The sequence below is a fragment of the Vidua chalybeata genome, chromosome 5, assembly GCF_026979565.1.
Source record: "Vidua chalybeata isolate OUT-0048 chromosome 5, bVidCha1 merged haplotype, whole genome shotgun sequence".
NCBI classification, from domain to species: domain Eukaryota; kingdom Metazoa; phylum Chordata; class Aves; order Passeriformes; family Viduidae; genus Vidua; species Vidua chalybeata.
Genome location: NC_071534.1, coordinates 64,931,377 through 64,948,935, shown reverse-complemented (window position 1 = coordinate 64,948,935; position 17,559 = coordinate 64,931,377). Strand labels below are relative to the sequence as shown.

The window sequence follows — 17,559 nt, the reverse complement described above, 5'->3', positions numbered from 1 at the left end:
CCTTATTGAACCTCGTACCACTGACCTCAGTCCATTGATTCAGTCTGCAGAGTCTTCCTACTCTCCAGCAGATCAGCACTCCTGCCCAGCTGAGTATCATCTGCAAACTGACTGAGGGTACACTAGATTGCCTCACCCAGGTCATTGGCAAAGATATTAAACAGCTCTGGCCCCAGTACTGAGCCCTGGGGAATCCCACTAGTGACTAGAAGTAAGACAAGGATTTATTTTTTAATTTTAAATATCTGTTGTTAAAATGATGAATGTTATGAACATGCAGCATGGCAGGAACACGTGTATTCAAACACATAGGTGGTAATAGTTTGTGATTGATGTGAACATGTATCTGCACTTAGAGCTGTAGAAGTGTAATGAAATGCAAAGTTCAAAATAAATACTAAGACTTTTGGAAACTTCAGATGCCTTCAGGATACAACATAACTAGGAGAAGTGGACAGCTGCCAGAGGTTAGAAGTACAGTAAGTATTTTAAAGAGTGAATCAAACTAATGTAAATTAAGTAAAAATCACATGCTAGATTGACACCTAAGGTAAAGTGATCAAGCTAAGACTTGATTTACTGGCAAACTTACATAAGCAGTGGTTCTCTCACTGGAATTGCAGATAAACAGTTCTCACCTGGTGGGGCTGCTGTGACTCACCTGTATGGAGACGCTGCTGTAGGAACCACCTATGACTCCTGCAATGAGCAGTGGCAAATTCTCTTGGATGGCATACGAGCCATCAGGGCACATGTACTCTGTTTCATCCACTTTAGTCAAAGATGCCCTGACGAACTCCAAAGACTGTTCTAAGGCATATGTATCCCTGGAACACGTGTCCAAGATGTGAACTCCAAGCTTAATTCCTGGCAGCAAGTAGTTGTCTTTGTTGATTTCATCAATAGCAAACAGCATGGCCTCCAAGCGCTGGATGCCTCGGTCTTCATTGATTCTCCCACATTCTTCTATCCCAGTGCCTTTTTCCTTGATTGGGAATAAGCCTCCTAAGACCAGGTCTCCTTCTATCTTAATTTCCTTTCTGACAAAGCTGTGGTCACTTAGGGAAAGGAAAACTCCTTTGGAAAATAAAGCTAGCGCAAGGACTTGGAGTCTGGTGAACATCTTCATTGGTCCTGTTTTAGCAGCTCTAAGAAACATAGGTGGGACCAAAAACACTCTTCAGTCCTTCTGATCCATTGCCAGATACGAAGCGTTGTCCCACAAGCCCGTGAAGAACAAGCCAACAAGTCTTTCCACTGGACCTCTAAAGAAGACATGGAAAGAATTAGAAAAGGCAAAAGGGATGTGAGAGGCCTTAATCACACAACCATCCCTCCTTGAGGCAAACAAAACTCTTCCAAGCAAATTAAGGTAAATACATAAATAAGTAAGAGAGACATGAAAGAGGAGAATAAGAGACATGACAAGAAGGAGTCTCGTGTTTGATACTTGCTCAGGGCATGAAAATGCTTGCGGCTGGACTTTTTCTCTTTAATGTTAATCACAGTTCAGTGTTCAGATCAAAGGGAGAGCACAGCAGTGATGTGTGTACTTATGATATGATTTTACTCTCACTAAGGTCAGGACAGTTTGCCAATGACCTGAAAAGGAGAAAAATCAAACCTCAGAGTGAAGATCACAATGTAACAATTTTGTAAATAAATATACATACACAAAGTCTGTTTATGCAACACAGATGCATGACTTGTCCATAGACTCCTTGTCAATATCTCTTCAAATTTATCAAAGTGGCTGCCTTGATCTCCCAATCCTGAGATGAATTGTGTGGCAATAGTTAAGCAGAACACTTTAATAATTTATTTCTGTACTTACCTTTTCCTTAACAGAGTATATACTATTAGAGTTGCAGGGTTATTTATAATTTAGAAACACTTAGCACAAAGAAATTTAAATCAGTAACAATTAAGATTTAACACTGAATAATGAATGAGCATGCTTATTGCAAGGCAGTTGTTTATCCTAGTACAATTTCAACATTGCTGTACCAAATTGAGTGAAAGGATAGTTTTTTGTTCATATTTATTCCAACATTGTTCTCTCATAAATCAGTAATGGGTCAGATGCACTGTTAAAGGTCTCCCTCTGCTCTCTGAATAGTCTGAGCTGCAGACTGTCTCAGCAGACTTTTCCATTCAGAAATGTCAATGGAAAAAAAGCTCCCTCATCCCTAAATGATCTTTAAGTAAACTAGTTGGTTTATCACCTGTGGATTATTAAACAGGTCCAGAAAATAGATTTTCTGGTAATTTTTAACAGAAGTAATGATGACTGTATTCAGCAGTACTCTCTGTATCAGACTTAGTACTCTAATTTACCAAACATTATTTAAGTGTATATAGGACATATAAAATGGTGGTGCTATCCCACTGGAAATCATTATCAGACAAAAAGGTGACTTTTGTTGTATAAATGACTGTGTGGTTAATAATTCAGTTGTGTTGACTTCCATTGTTTTCATCACTAATCCACTATTTGGATAAAAACAGGACTTGGGATTTTTTTTAATGCAACATCCATCTTATTTACCTCTGTGGCTTCTGTTGCTATTGTATCTCAGCAAACATTCATACATTTAGCTTTATAACAGTGGCAAAGTATTTGTTTTCCTTGTTTTACACTTGGGAGAAAAAGAGACACAGAGAGATGAATTAAGATTCTCAGAAGATTCTAAATTCAGATTTTGATTTGCTCAACACTCACAATCACTATCAAAATTTGTAAAGGTCAACTGTGCCCTGAACCCCCTGGTTCCCACTAAGGCACTGAACCTGAAAAACTTCCTAAACAAGTTCTTCCAAGCTTGTTCCTGAGTGATTTAACTAAGGTCATCAGCACAGCCAAGAATCAAACTTTGATCTTTCCCAGTGCTCCTCTGATACCTTAACAATAAATCTCCCTTGCTTCCTATTGCTCCTTCAGGCTTTTATGTGAGTCTTTTATAAGGTCATATTAAACCAATCTGCTTTCAGTAGCTCTTCAACACGACCCGTTTCCCCAAGAAAAGGCTTTAAAATGGGGCCCTCTATAAGGTTTTCTAAAACTACCCTGGGACATACCTAGAGCTACAGTGGATTTACCCTCACAGCAGGGAGGATGCTCTCATTCCCTTGACTCCTTCATAGGTGCTGGTTTCTGTAAATGGCATCGCCTTTCACCTTGCGTCTCCTCTGTGTCTCAGGAATGTGTGTGTCTCTGATACATCAGCAAGAAAGGATACAAAGGCACTGAACATTATTTCAACATTGCACATGGACAACTGATTTCCTCAGCAAAGAATGCAAAGGATTCCTGTCTTCTGTCACTTATGCTTGTTACAGTGGTACTGCTGAGGGAAACTGGAATCAGTGATGGCACAGCTAGGGATCAGTCCCTGCAGAACTCAAGGGGCAATCCAAGTAGGTGAGGATTGGGAATCATCATTTCTCTGATTCTTCTTTGCCACTTTGTATTGACAGCACCAGTCTGAAGGTGTCCAGGGATGTGAAAGGAGGAGGTGGTGGGAAGCCCATTTAGGTTGGAGCACACAGGTGACTCATCCCCACAATCCTGCTCTATCTGGGGACACAGTGCTTGGTAAGGGGTGTCCATGGGTAGGGGCCACCCACCTACACTGATTGTCTTGCCCTCCTGTGAATTCTGATCTTGTCATGGGGGCTTTGAGACTGCAGGGTGACACCATGGATGCAGAGCCCTGCTTCCCAGGAAAAGCATCCTATTTTATGTGTTCAAATCCTCTCTTTATAAATGGGAGACAGTAAACAAAAACAGAGCTTAGGGTATAAAATGTGCTTCTCTCCTTCATCAGACTTGGCAGCACTGCTGCCCATGTAGTGGCATTACAGTGTCCTGCTGAGCACCAAGGATGCTGGGGAGAGGTTCAGAGTGACCTTCATTCTGTTCATGCAAAGGCTGATTTGTCAGGGGAGGTTTCCCCTTTGGGTTTGAGGGATGGATGCCTCCGGGGCTTCTCATGGGTGGGACTCCTGAAGGAAGCTGTGAGGCAGATTTGGGTGGTCAGTGAGAAGCGTCACTATGGTGACACTGGACAGACATCTTGGTGGGATGGAGAATATTTTAAAGCAGATCACAGAGATGGGCTTGCAGCTCAGTTTCTCTCCTGTTCTCTCTGGTGTGCACCTCCCACATGCTTTCTCTGCAACTTGTGTAACTCAGGACTATATATACAAACATTTCCTACCTATTCCAGGCTGATACAGCCCATATTCCTCTTAAACATGGTGAAGATACCACTGATCATATCCTTCCTGAAGTGATTTCACTATACTGACCACTCCTATTGGCTTTTGCAGTACAGTCTTCTACTAAAAGCATGTTTCTGGGATATTTCAAAAAGAAGTGCTTGCTGATCATGTAGGAATTCTTTCAGTTTTTGTTTATATTTAAAGTTTTAATGTCAGCAACTGGCAGGGTTGTGTTGTTGTAGGTGTTCTGTTAGTACTGCATTCCTGCCCTATAGTCTTTGGATCTCTGGTGGAAATAGAAGTAGAGTCTGGGTGTAGAAGCAATGCAAATATCAACATGAAAAGTAAACAAGCTGAAGGAGAAAAGTATCTGCATCAGAGGGTTTCTGCCAGCATTACTCTATCTGAACTTTAGCCAGAAGCATCCAGCTTGTGAAACACCTTCATTTGGCACTCCAGAGACCCTTTTTCTTCCACCACAAGAAGCCCACAGGGGGAAGTCACATCTGCCCTTGGGGGACACTCAGCATATCCCTTACTGAAAGCAACTCACTTGTGTACAATAGCAGCTGTGCTGCTCTCATTGAAAATCCACTTGCCTCTAGGTCTGAATCATCGGCTTTGGTGGATTATTTCTCTGTGTGTGAAAAGTTGGGTGCACAGATTTACTATTTCTTGGTGTAAATGTGCTTATTTACTAAGGATGGGCACATTCTTGTTTCTGTGAAAGCAATTAAAATGAGAAAGAGGTTTGGGGTTTCTGTGTTCAGTATCCCACTGGTATAATCTCTAAAACTAAATCTGTCTTCCAGGGCTGTTTTCACATGTCAGCTCTGGTCCTCTGCAGGCCTTCTGTCTGTAGCTCACGGAGCAGGTCCACCTGTGGTGCTGGTTCAGAGATGAATTCTTATCAGACTAAGCATTTTCAGTCTATTTGTCTAGTAGGTGTCAAACTTCAAAGAGAATTGCAGTTGAATTTTTCATTTAGCCAGATGACTTACAAATCAAACATTATTTCTTATACATCAGTGGCAATTTTGTCCATGCCTCCCATCATAACAGTACCAATGCTTGGTATTGGCAATCCAGCATCCAGCAGCCATGTATTTTCCAGTCTTCCAGAATTAAGGATGGAATGGGAAGCCTTACAGAGCTGATGAACTTCAGATTGCTTAGCTATTTTTCAACACCATTAACTAATGAATAGGGCAATCTACATGACAGGGCTAAAACTCTGGAGAGGTTTCCTCTCCTCCTTACCATGTGCTATATCCTAGATTTCCCCACATTTGTTCCCCTTCACAGTGTTTTACAGGGCTTATCTGTTTATGCAGCTTCCTGACAAAGGATGCAACAAGAGCTGACGTGGGTGCTGGAGAAGATTATGTTTAGCTTTATTGTGGGTGGCTCCCCCTTGGCACTTGAGGATTTATACTGCATTATTCAGAACCATAATGTGTTATTGTGGTGCCTGGAGCCATATGTCAACTCAGTATCACCTGCTGTCCTTTGTAAACTTTCTTTGGAGGAGAACCATGCTCAGTGTAAGGTCACAGAGGAGGTTCCCACCACACCTGTGCTCTTGTGACATTTTACAAATATTGAAGCTAATAGTTTCATCAATAGATCTTTCTCCAAGGTCACCCATCAGAGACTTATCTTTCCCTGAGCCCTTGCTGTGCCCTACAAATTTTATCTTAGGGAAGCAAATTTCTAAAGCAATTCAAATTTCAGCTCAAAATTACAGTGTGTTTTTTAAGAGTGACACAAGAAGCTGAATTTCTTTCTCTCAGAGATCATGGATAACTTACACAGTAGCATAGATCGTCCAACACATTTATCACATTTATATGTGCCCTGGCAGAACTTGACTTTTAATACCTGATGAGAACTACACTGAAATATAATATCTTATTTAATCAGAAAAAAAGTGATATACAAGCTTGAGTCTCCTTGCCAATTAACATTAGAGATGTCATCACCTCTGGAAGAGAAATATTTGTAAAGTAACCCAAAGCTTACAGTGACAAACCTGTGCCAAGCACACAAATTGCTCACACCCTGATTCTGACTGGCTGAAATCTGGTAGCTTAAATTAGGACATAAAAGAAAACAAAGAAAAAAACAAACGAGGAAAAAGTTGTGGAACACGTGGTGAGGTGGCGAAACAAGTAAATTTCTTCTATGGAAATGGAGAATTTCCTTCATGAAATGTTAATCAGGTCCTGACATATAAATTTGCTGAAAATTAATCAAAGTGCTTTAAATTTCAGTTGTTGGCTGTTACATCTCAGATTTTTTTTTCTTGTCTTGTGAAAAAAGGACAAACATGGTTTTCCAATTAGGTATTTTTGTGAAATTCATCTTGAAAACCTGTACACAAAAAGCATTAATTATTGCAATTACCACCAGCGATATAATACATACAAGCAATACAAGTTCATGCCATTTTTAGTATATTGTAAAAGAGTTTGAAAAACTCTAAAAATTTAGGGGAAATTTCAGTATAAAGACATATAAAGCAAGAGATAATGCATCAGTGTAGAAGTAAACCATCAGTCTTAAAATAAAAACTTATATTCTGATGCTTTAGAACAAGCAGAAAAATTCAGAACACTGTGTAACTATTTGTACTGTGTTAGCATCAACATCTGATGCTTTATGTTTTCTACATTGTCAACATACAGCAGATGCCCAACCCTCTCCTCAGAGATCTATGATATCCTGTTTCAGGAAAAAAAAGTATTTAAAATATTAATCACGCGGGAAAACAGATGTCTTTGACGTGTTACTCTTTCAGTTTTCAGATATTAAATAACTCTATAGATTAGAACTAGAGGTATTAATTTAGCCTGGTGAGGAACAAGGAGCCCCTGAAGATAGCCAGACATTAATTTGGTGTGGAAATACGAGTCTTTGTTATTTGTTCAAATACATGAGAGCATTTGGCACTGAGTTCTTCCAGAGTGAGTTTGGTCTCAGGAGAGGGAGTTATATTGAGCAGACCACCAGAGGCAGAGCTCTGGGCCAGGCCATTGCAGGCTCCTAAATCATTAGAGTTCCTCCCTACTCTGACAATGAGTACATTCAAGTGCACTGAGAAGCCCAGCCGTGAGCCCGGGGCTTTGTGCCATCTGGACAGTTTGTGGTGTAATGATCTTGATGTAATGCAGGGTTAGACCTTTGAAAGTCCCACCATCTTCCCTTCTGTCTTCTTTGGAATCAGCTGAATCCTACTGCTTTTTGTCCATCTGCTTATTTCTTCCAGGCTTTGGTGACAGCTGAAAGCCCACCAGCAGTGACTGCAATGAACAGGCAAGTGCTGTGTGCTTATTGATTGTGTGTTAGTTGACTTTAGTCTCAGCCTTCACCTGTGATCCCAGAAAGGCATGGAAAAGGGAAAAAATGGGACTATAAAGCCTCTGGGGACAAAGGGGCAGCTGGCTTCTGTGACCTGTGGATGTCACTGCAATTATTCCTTCTGGGTGGTGTGAGAACACCAGCACCAGGCTAAGGTCAGCAATGTCAGATGTTGGGTGAGAGAGGTGATGGCATAAGTGTGGAGCAGTCTTGCCCAGAGTAAACCATGATGTTTTCAGTATCATGTCCTGGGGATGAAATATTTAGCTAAAACACTTGTGCTTAATGCAAGTGAGGCTTAACTAAGTGAAGTTAACACCATCCAAGGCATAGCCCCCTAAGGAGTATCTGTACATTTACTCTTTAGACACGTATTTAACCTTTCCCTCTTAATTGATTCTTAAGCATCTATTTTTTTCTGCCCACACAGAGATCATTGCTGCTTTGTGCTCCTAATCACTTCTCAGCTCTCTGCAGCGCCTGCAGGGTTTTCCTTGAGGCTGGATCTGCCCGTGAACCTGTGCTCCAGCTGAGGTGCTCTGCCTGGGCATTCTTGGCTCACTCCAAAGCGAGCTGCCAGATTTCACTCTTGCTATTGTGCCAAGGTGTTTTCCCCACATTTTGGCAATACAGAAAATATGGCTGGGCCTCTGCATATGTGGAGAGCAGAGTGTCCTTTGCTACTATTCTGTTGAGGCTTTGGCTGGCAACACAGGCAGACTCAGGGTCACACCAGACTCACAGAGCAGCAGAGTGTGCACCCTTTTTCCTCTCTGGCTGCATGTGTGGTGACTTCTGCTGCCACCCAGCCTGCTCTGACGCGACTCAGTCTTGGCTTGGACCCCCAGGTAGCAGCACTCAAACCCGGCTTGGATCTCTCCACATCACTGCTCAGGATGGGAGAAACTGGAATAGTGGAGGTGATGGCAAGCAGTGGACAAAGTCCCCTCTGTGGCTCCTTCTCCCTGCCCCAATTTAGGGATGAGTCAAATAAAAACCTTCCCAGGTTGATGCTCCTATCCCTGTCTGGTCTGAGCTGTATCTCCCAGTTTGCCACAGCAGTACCAAACACTCAGCTGGAAATTTTCTAGGTTAAGATGGTTCTTCTCATTTGATTGAGGCAATATTTCTCCCTCTGACATATTCACTGCAAGCATTTAGAGCAGGAGCTGCCTTGCCCTTGCCAGTGCAGGGCTGAACTTTTTTCTCATCACCACTGACCAACCATGAGATTCCATCTGCTTAACTTGATCACTATCATATGGCAACATTTTAGGCACTTCTGACCTCCTCCACGAGAATCTCCTGCCTATTCTGGTTAAGAAAGACACCAGGTGTCTCTGGGACCCCCAAAGGCATGAAAACATTTTTAATGAAAAAATACGCTCCTGCTTTGGGTTTGCCCAGCATCTACAATATGAGGTCAAGGTAGGTGCCTGATTACCCTGACAAGGTTTCACCTCCTGGCCACTTGTTTTGTCTTGTTCCTGGTAACAACACAAAGCAATAGAAAGGGATCAAAACATGGAAAGAATGTTCAGCTTTTAAAGACCTATTTAGTAGTGGATTGTACGTTTTGATGTTTAGTTGTTTCCTTTCCCTTTTCTTTAAACATAAAAGGATTAAAAATTTAACAACAGTAGCCTCTGTTGAAATGATCCTTCCCTCCTCCACCCCGCTACACCATCCAGACTGGTAACTCTTCCATCACATGAATGCTACCTCCAGGCAACAGCATTCAGCAGAGTGTGAAATCACAATTAACGGAGCAAGTGTTTTGTAAGTGAGCAGAGACGGCCACAAATTACATCCTGCTATTAGCTGACTTTAGATCAACATTGTTGAACAGCTTCATGATTACTGGGCTGTGGCATGTATTAAAAAAACATTAATAAAACATAATTGATTGTGAATTGTGCTTACTGCCTTTTTAGTTCTAATCACAAAAGTCTCAGAAGTTTGCTGGAAACAAAAGCTGCCCTCAGCTATTTGTGGCAACTGGATTGTACTAAAAAATTTACAGAATTTGTTTTGCAGCTGTTGTAAATCAGTAAACTACTGAAGCTTATGGGGTTTGCTGACTGATAGATCCTCTTTGCCTTTCTCTTTTCCAGTCGGCAAAGAGAGGCACAAGACTGCCTCTCCTCCACCAGAAAGTACCACTGGAAGTGGAAACAATAGCTCAGTTTCAGACCTACCATGCACAAAGTGTGTCCTTATGTCACCAACAGGGAGCAGGAGCTGGTGGCTGCTATTTACTGAGAAACAGGCAAATACAGAGCTATACTTCGAAAATACTCACATTTATGTCTCTCTTTTGGGCCCCAGATTCTTTTCAAAGCTTAAAGCAGGTATTCTTACAGGAATCTGGAATGTTCATTCTGATTCATGACCCTGTCTGGGCTCATAGAGGGACAAGATATGTCACACAAGTTTATGGCTACATTATCAAACTTGGATGCCCTCCTATGAATTTATGGACTTTAAAAAGGCTGTTCACAATCAGTCAAATACGGGACTTCAAAAGAATCTGAGGCCCAGCCACTGACAGAAATGGACTGCTCTTCTTCATCAATTAGTGCTTCAGGTACCTAAATCTCACTCTCAGGCTGAAAATTCCCAAAACACTTTAGACCCTGCCTGCACTTGCTGATCAAGGTGATGCTTAATTCCACTTCTAAGCCAAATTTAGTTGGAGGAAGATGGACCTCTGCCAAAGTCCTCAGGGAAATAGGCTTAGGGATATGAGAGGGATCTTGCCCTAGCTGTAACTATTTAAGAAGTTTCTTCACCCAACAGAGAGGTGGCATAAAGTGAGGAATAAACCTCACAAGTTCTGAATCTCTCCTGCTGTGGCCACTAAAAATGCTAGTGCTAAGAATGTTGAAAAAATCTTAGAAGTGTGTTGAAAAATCTTAGAAGTGGATCTAAAATTAGGTAATATAATGCCTGCATTATTTATTGACTTTTTTTCAGCCTATGCCCTGGCAAATAAACTTGTATAAACGGTGGGAGTAGATTGCTTAAAAGCATTTCCTGTTAGAGAGCTAGCAGCAAGAGTTATTTTTAATGGAAATAAACCAGAGAAAGCAAATTTTTCCTGTTTCTGCAAAGATTTATCTCACAAAGGCAGCAACAAACATGCCTTGTCCTGAGCAAAGGAGTGACTTCTACTGCTAGGAAATGAAATGTCAGTCCGTTCTCACTCAGGCTCATTTCACTTTAGTACTCAGCTCTTTGCAGGTGCATGCTGGAACAAACAGCTCCAACCTGCACCAAGCTTCTCCTCTTTCCATACCACCTGTCCCTCCCTCAGATCTGATGCAAACTGCTTGCTTGGCTCCTTTCATGCAGCTCCACAGCAGTGTATGTACATGCAGACATATTTTTATGAGAGGAGCCTGAGCCTCACACCCCCAACACATACACTGCATTCTCTCACTCTAAATGGCCATTGCTATGGCAACAGCAGCTTAACTCAAAATTTAGAGAGGCATTTAACACAAATTATGAAAGAAGAGATGAGACACTGAGTAAAGCCATGCATGGTTTGATGGCCCACTGTGGCTCCATTCACCGATTGATTCGGGACACCCTGGGGACCTTGTCACTTGTAGTCTGTCACCTTCTGCCCAGCACTGTGCAGGAAACAGCTTTCTCTAGCACTGGCTTTGTCTTTCTTCTTTTCTGTGCTGACAGTAAATGGACTTTCAGCCGTCTGATTGGCCACAGAACTGAATTTGCAGTCCACCCTGCTTGGTCCTCAATCCCTCTGCTGGAATAATTCATGGCCTGGTAGTGTGATGAGGAATTCCTTACTAATGAAGGGAAGGAAAGACACAGGCCCTATTTAGAGTGTCTGGAACAGTGCTAGTGCTCTGCATCAGCGTATCTGGTGGCAGATGAAGGCCCAGCTGAGTTGCTGGATGAAGCACAGTGCATGTCTGGGACACTTCTCCTTGCAAGGAGCTGCTCCGTGGTGCCAAATCTCCGACATAATGACAAAGTAGAGGAAAGACAAACATGAATAACCTCAACAATTCCTAGGGAATTCATGTTTTCCTAAAACCTGTGCAAACTTTGTCCTATGTTCTTATATGAGGTCACATCTTATATAAGCCAAAATGAAAGGTCTACAGGGAGAGGCACTTTTTAGAAGGGCATGGGTGGGAGTAAATTTGCATTAGATATAGAGAAGAAATTATTTCCTGTGAGAGTGAAGAGGCACTTGGACAGGTTGCCCACAGAACCTGTGGACTCCCCATTGCTAGAAGTGTGCAATTGGCTGGGGCTTGCTAGGGCAGGATGGAATTTAAATGGTCTTTAAGGTCCCTTCCAATGCAAATCATTCTATGGTTATTCTATGGTGATGATCCTTTGCTTTGGACAAAGCACGAAATTGGCAAAAAATATTCAGAAAAATGTTCATGTCTAATTTGAACCATCTAAAGTGAGGTTCCTTCTTTGGAACCTAAAGCTAAGCAGGATAAGCCCAGGTGTTAACTGTGCTCCTTTCATCCCTCACTAGAGGCGGACAAAGAGTTTTTGTCAAGGAAGAGTTAAAACTGTTTTGCATGGATGTTTGTATAGAGGCTTATAATTTCTTGGAAGGTACAGTCCACAGTAAGGATGTACTCCTGCCTCACTCCAGGAGGAGTTAGATCTGATTTATTTTGGGAGGATCAGGACTGGATATTCTTTCTGTGTGGCCTCTGTGCTTGTAATAACAAGCTCTCTTGTTATTACAATTCTCATTGCAATCTAAGATTAATACTTGTATCCCAAATTTCACCAAGGCCAGCATGAATGAATAATAATCCCATTAAAGAATTCAAGAACTGGCCAAGAGTCACTAGCTGTATTTGTTAACAAAACTGAACCAGAGGTGAGGATTTAATTGCTTTGCTTGCACTTTCTGGCTTTGACTGGGGAGAAACTTCATGATTGCCAACATTTCTACTACATTTCTACAGGAAGGCAGAGCCATCCTCATGGCAGCAGGCACACAATAAAAGCCATTCTGTGATAATTTCCTCAAATTCTCCTGTCAGGCAGTGATTGAAAAATGAGAGCTGAGAACCACAAGACCAGGTGCATGATAAAAAAAAAGTAGGTTAGGAACTGTACATGCCAGATTGTGAATCAGGCTGCACTCTCCTCAAGGGCATATTCTTCCAGTTCCACAGCTTGTTCCATGGAGAGGAAGATGATGGAGAAGAACCATCTCTGGAGATTGTCTGTTTTTCCCGGGGTTGTGGTGTTACTCCACATGCCAGTGTCATGCCTCTGGGAGGCAAAGGGCCCTACATCACACGTGACGAACTGCAGGGGGATCTTTGAGCAAGGAGAAAATCAGGAAGCAAACAGCAGCCCTGGATGTGGCTCTGCTGCAACAGTAGCTGAACAGCTCAGGGTGTGCTGAGAGTGAGAACAAGCTCTGGGGGTCTCACTAAAAGTGCCTGGGAAGTAGGGAATTACAGAAGAACAGCAAGCATGGAATTGTGAAGGAATTTGAGGGGAAATTTTGAAATTCATTTTCTAGGACAGATGTCTTTGACAAAATTCTAGACCTTTAAACTACATGACAGCTTGCAGGGAGAAAGAACTGCGGTTCCCTAAGTTTTAAATGGAATGACCTTATGTGCTTTTTAGGATTATACCACTCAGTTTGGCACTAAGCAGTGAAATACCCTCCGTTCATGGCTCAGGCCCAGGTACCTTTTTCTCAGGAAAGCAAAATCAGCAAGGCCAACATCTTCTGCCTTTTCCTATTCCACCCAGGAATGAAAAATATACATGGAAAACAGGGGAGGCCTGTGAAAACAGGTGACAAGATTTAAAATGGGAACTCCTATGGTGTCTCTCCAATATAAAATGAAGACAACACTTGAGTAACAGCCTACTCTTACCACAGGCTGCATGTTTTTGGTACATCCTAGTAGGTTGTAGAAGTGACATTTACATTTGCAGTAAGAAAGTGTCGAAGATGGCCAATATTCCAGACCAGAGGAATTCTCACTGGTTTGGATAAGCTACTGACTGCTTTGACTGTGCCCTACCTGTAACTTCCCTGTCTAAAACAAGTCTGCAAGGCGTGAAATCAGGGTTTACTGAATTCAGAGCCAAGCTTTCTCTGATGTCAGTCAAACACAGGCTATCCCCAGGTGACACTTGTGTTCTAGTTTGAGTCTATTCTTTCTGACATAGAATAAGACCAGGGCATTTTATTTTTTCCAAGACAAATACATTATCTGGCAGTTTCCAGCTGATGTAAGATAGGTTACAATAGTGATACAGCCTCTCTATGGAAAGCCACTTTGCCTGTGGTTTCCTGCAGGGGTGTTTTTTGGTGTCTGCTATGTGGCTGAGCTCACTCTTCAGCCTTTCTTTATCAAGGGATTTTAATCACATTTTTCATTCCTTTATTCAGCCATCTTCCTTTCCCCAAAAAGGAAACCTGTAACAAATTAATATCTTCAAAGTCTGTATTTTGTATGATTTTGTTGACACTGGCTAGCATTCAAACTTTATTGGAACTGACAGTTAATGTAATTGCATAAGCCCTATTTCCTTAGGAAAACAGCCTTCAAAAGACCAGAGCATGCTACAAGAACTCCTCTATCCTTGCAGGGTCCCAGGCTTTAACTTTTGAACCTCCCCTATTGTTATGTAAGCCAATAGTACAGCTTTATTCCTAAAATTAGTGAATTATAGTACGTGGTTCATCAAATATATTTTAGACATTGAAATGGGATGAAATAAATTGCACACTACTATATCTATTTCTCTCCATGGGCAATGAGCAGGGTTTGTAGAACTGGACAAAGGAATTTCCTGGGTGGACTGCACTCTTCAGACTTTCATTTAGTCAGTGAGGTCAACATGGCCAAAAGTTGTTGGCATGCAAATCATTTCACAGTATCACAGAATCAGTCAGGCTAGAAGGGACCAGTGGGTCACCTGTCCAAACTCCCTGCTCAGGCAGGGTCATCCCAGAGCACAGGATTGTGTCCAGATGGTTCTTGACTATCTCCAGTGAGGGAGACTCCACAGCCTCTCTGGGCAACTTGTTCCAGTGTTCAGTCACTGCCCAGGACAGAAATTCTTCCTTGTGTTCAGGTGGAACTTCCTGGGCATCAGTTTCTGCCCTTTGCCTCTTGTCCTACTGCAAGGCTGAACAGGCTCAAATCCCTCAGCCTGTCCTTGTAGGAGAGATGCTTCAGTCCCATCTTTGCAGCCTCTGCTGGACCCTCTCACTTGTACTGAGGAGCCCAAAACTGGGCACAGTATCCAGATGTGGCCTCACTAGGGGTGAGGAGAGGGGCAGGATCACCTCCCTTGACCTGCTGGCAATGCTTTTCTAATGCATCCCAGGATATCATTGTCCTTCTTGACTCCTGGGGCACATTGTAGCTCATGGACAGCTTGCTGTGCCCCAGAAGCCCCAGGTCCTTTCTATTTTAGGCTGATTCACACCCTGCCCTCTATTGACTGTATTGATAAAATCCACATATAGTCACTCGGGTCACATGAGACATCAACAACAAAGATATCTCCATAAGAGGGACTCCCCTACATTCTCAGATTTTCAGTGTAGCAGAGGTCTGGTCCTTCTGTCACATTATTTGGATGTTATCAGGCCTTGGTAGTATCAGACCTTGTGCCTTAGCACTAAAAGCTCTCCTCTGTGAGAAGGAGCAATACCATATGAAATAGGGAGAATTCACATTTTGCAAATCCATTTTTTCTGTGGGCAGTGTTTCAGTTTCATTCTGGGATCAATGATTTGCTGGCTTTGAGCTGTTTTCTTCATCAAGCCCAGAGGATAAGCTTTTTTTCCCACTGCATCTTTCTCTCTTCTAAGGCTAATGCTAGTTTATTCTCCTTCAAATCTTATGTAAAGCTTTTACAGGAGAATCCATCTGTGATATGCTCTTCAGCTGTTTTTTGGAAAAAATATGAATAAACCAGAATAAACTGGAAGATTGTCAGTGTATTTTGCAGATTATCTGTGTTCCAACTCTACTCATAGGAAAATGCAAAGTCGATTAAAACCCACCAAGTGTAATAAATATGTTTTTTGATTCTGTCAGCATGGCTAAAGATAAAAGCTAATGGCAAATCCATAATACAGTCATACAGATCAAATGATCTATCAATCCATAAGCTTGCATTCCTGACAGATAAATGCTCTTATTATCTTCACAGCATGCCCCAGTTAGTCCAGCATGAACTTGGTGAGTTAACTTGGCACTCTGCAGTCAGGCTGTTGGTGTGCAGGAAGTTTGTTTGTTACAATAGCATTTCAAATGCTGAAAGTTCAATTTCTTCAGTCTGTGAGCTGTTCCTTTCATTGATTCCTGCTCAGCTCAGCCCCTCAGCAGTTCTCAGGTGTATCCCATTCCTTATTCCCATCCTTCCTTGATGAGAAGGAGCAAAGTTGGCCTCCTTGTGTTCTTCTTCCAAGCCTTCTCCCTCTTCATGCCAGCAGCTTCTTTCTCCCAAGTTATTGGTGCACTTAAACTCAAGTAGAAAACACTCTACATTTCCACTCACCTAGGGCTTGAGACAACCGTATGATGGGAAATATTTGACAAATTTAAGAAGAGGCACCTCAGTCAGAGAAAACTTGCACATTTTTCAAGATAAATTCAAGAATTTGTGCCAGTTATCAACATGAGACTTTTGTCTGGTCCACTGGTTCAGTGAGTCAAGGGTATTATAGACTTGAACTACAAGTTCTCTTGTATGAACAGACTGTTTTAATCTAGAACTGCTATCACAAGGAATAAAACACTGTCTAATGCAATGGCCAAATCAAGTACCAGTGAAAGAGGCTCCATTTGAGTCAATCATAGTTATCTTGTTGATGGATCTGTCCTGTTGTTAATGTTAAAACCCTTTTTGTTCTCTTGTTCCAGCAATTCAGAATTATTAATTCATCCTGAATGGATATTTTGTGCTTAAACTGAATCTTAGAAGCTTATTTAGAACTACTTAAGATCTTAAATTAAATATGAGTGTAATGTGGGGAGGCATAGAAATGAAAGATCCATAATTTTTCAAGTGTAAAATTAAATTCCTCCCCCCTTTCCTCTCTGATTTTATGCATCTAGTACAAAGTATATGGAATTTGAGTAGGTGTACCAAGAAATTCAGAGCGTTTTGATAGATATCTGCATATGAGAGATACACAACTATTGTAGGTCCACAGAAATATATCAATTGATTAGTTTCTTTTCTGATAGAAGTTGCAGATTTTCTCCATTTACATTTAAAGGCCAACAGAACTGATGTATGATTTTTTTCCTATTTTATCTATTGCATCTCAGGACCCACAGGGAAGAAATTAAAAACTCATCATCTGGCCAGCATGGAGGCTCAGAGCTTTGATGGTTTCAGCTGTTAAACCTGCTGTTCCACAGAAGCCATTTCTGACTCCTAGCTCTGCTGCCCAAACCGATGTGCTGATGTTTGATTGGAAGTGATACCGTTCCAGACAGGGTTAGCAATTTACAAAATTTCCATCAGGCTAAGCATAGCAGTGAGCATATATGTGCATGCATGCATGTGGGCTTTGTTGCTGTTTTCAGCATTCAGGAAACAATTACAGGAGAGCATTAGCTGTGCTTCAGTGCAGACTGTGAGTCTAAAGTAATGACATGATCTTCACTCAGGGACCGAGAGTGTCCCAGATGGATCAGCAAGGCAACAGGGAAGAAAACGTGCAACAAAACTAATTTTATCCAGTTTACTTCTCTGTTTTGAACACCCAGCCCTTACACTCAGAAATATTTTTTCAGAGTTATGGACAGCTCTGTCCTTTTCAGCAGCTGAACCAATAAACAAGATTTTGTATTTTTCCACAATTACAACTCCCTTTATTACAGGGTATAATGCCATCCCTGTATTTAGCAATGAGAAGCTGTGGAGAAAACAAAGTATGGCCTGAATCAATGGCAGAAGAAGCAAGGA

The 17,559-nt window shown here is 41.8% G+C and overlaps 1 protein-coding gene across 3 annotated transcripts in view; it reads right to left on the bottom strand.

Annotated features, from left to right (window-relative positions):
- Positions 1–17,559, bottom strand: part of GRM3 (glutamate metabotropic receptor 3) — a 102,410-nt gene that overhangs the window by 43,782 nt on the left and 41,069 nt on the right. For all 3 annotated transcript variants that reach the window (XM_053943914.1, XM_053943915.1, XM_053943916.1), the window contains one exon: positions 662–1,265. In XM_053943914.1, coding sequence (XP_053799889.1) covers positions 662–1,159 — 498 coding nt within the window. In that variant the 5' untranslated portion in view covers positions 1,160–1,265. The remainder of the gene's footprint in view (positions 1–661; positions 1,266–17,559) is intronic.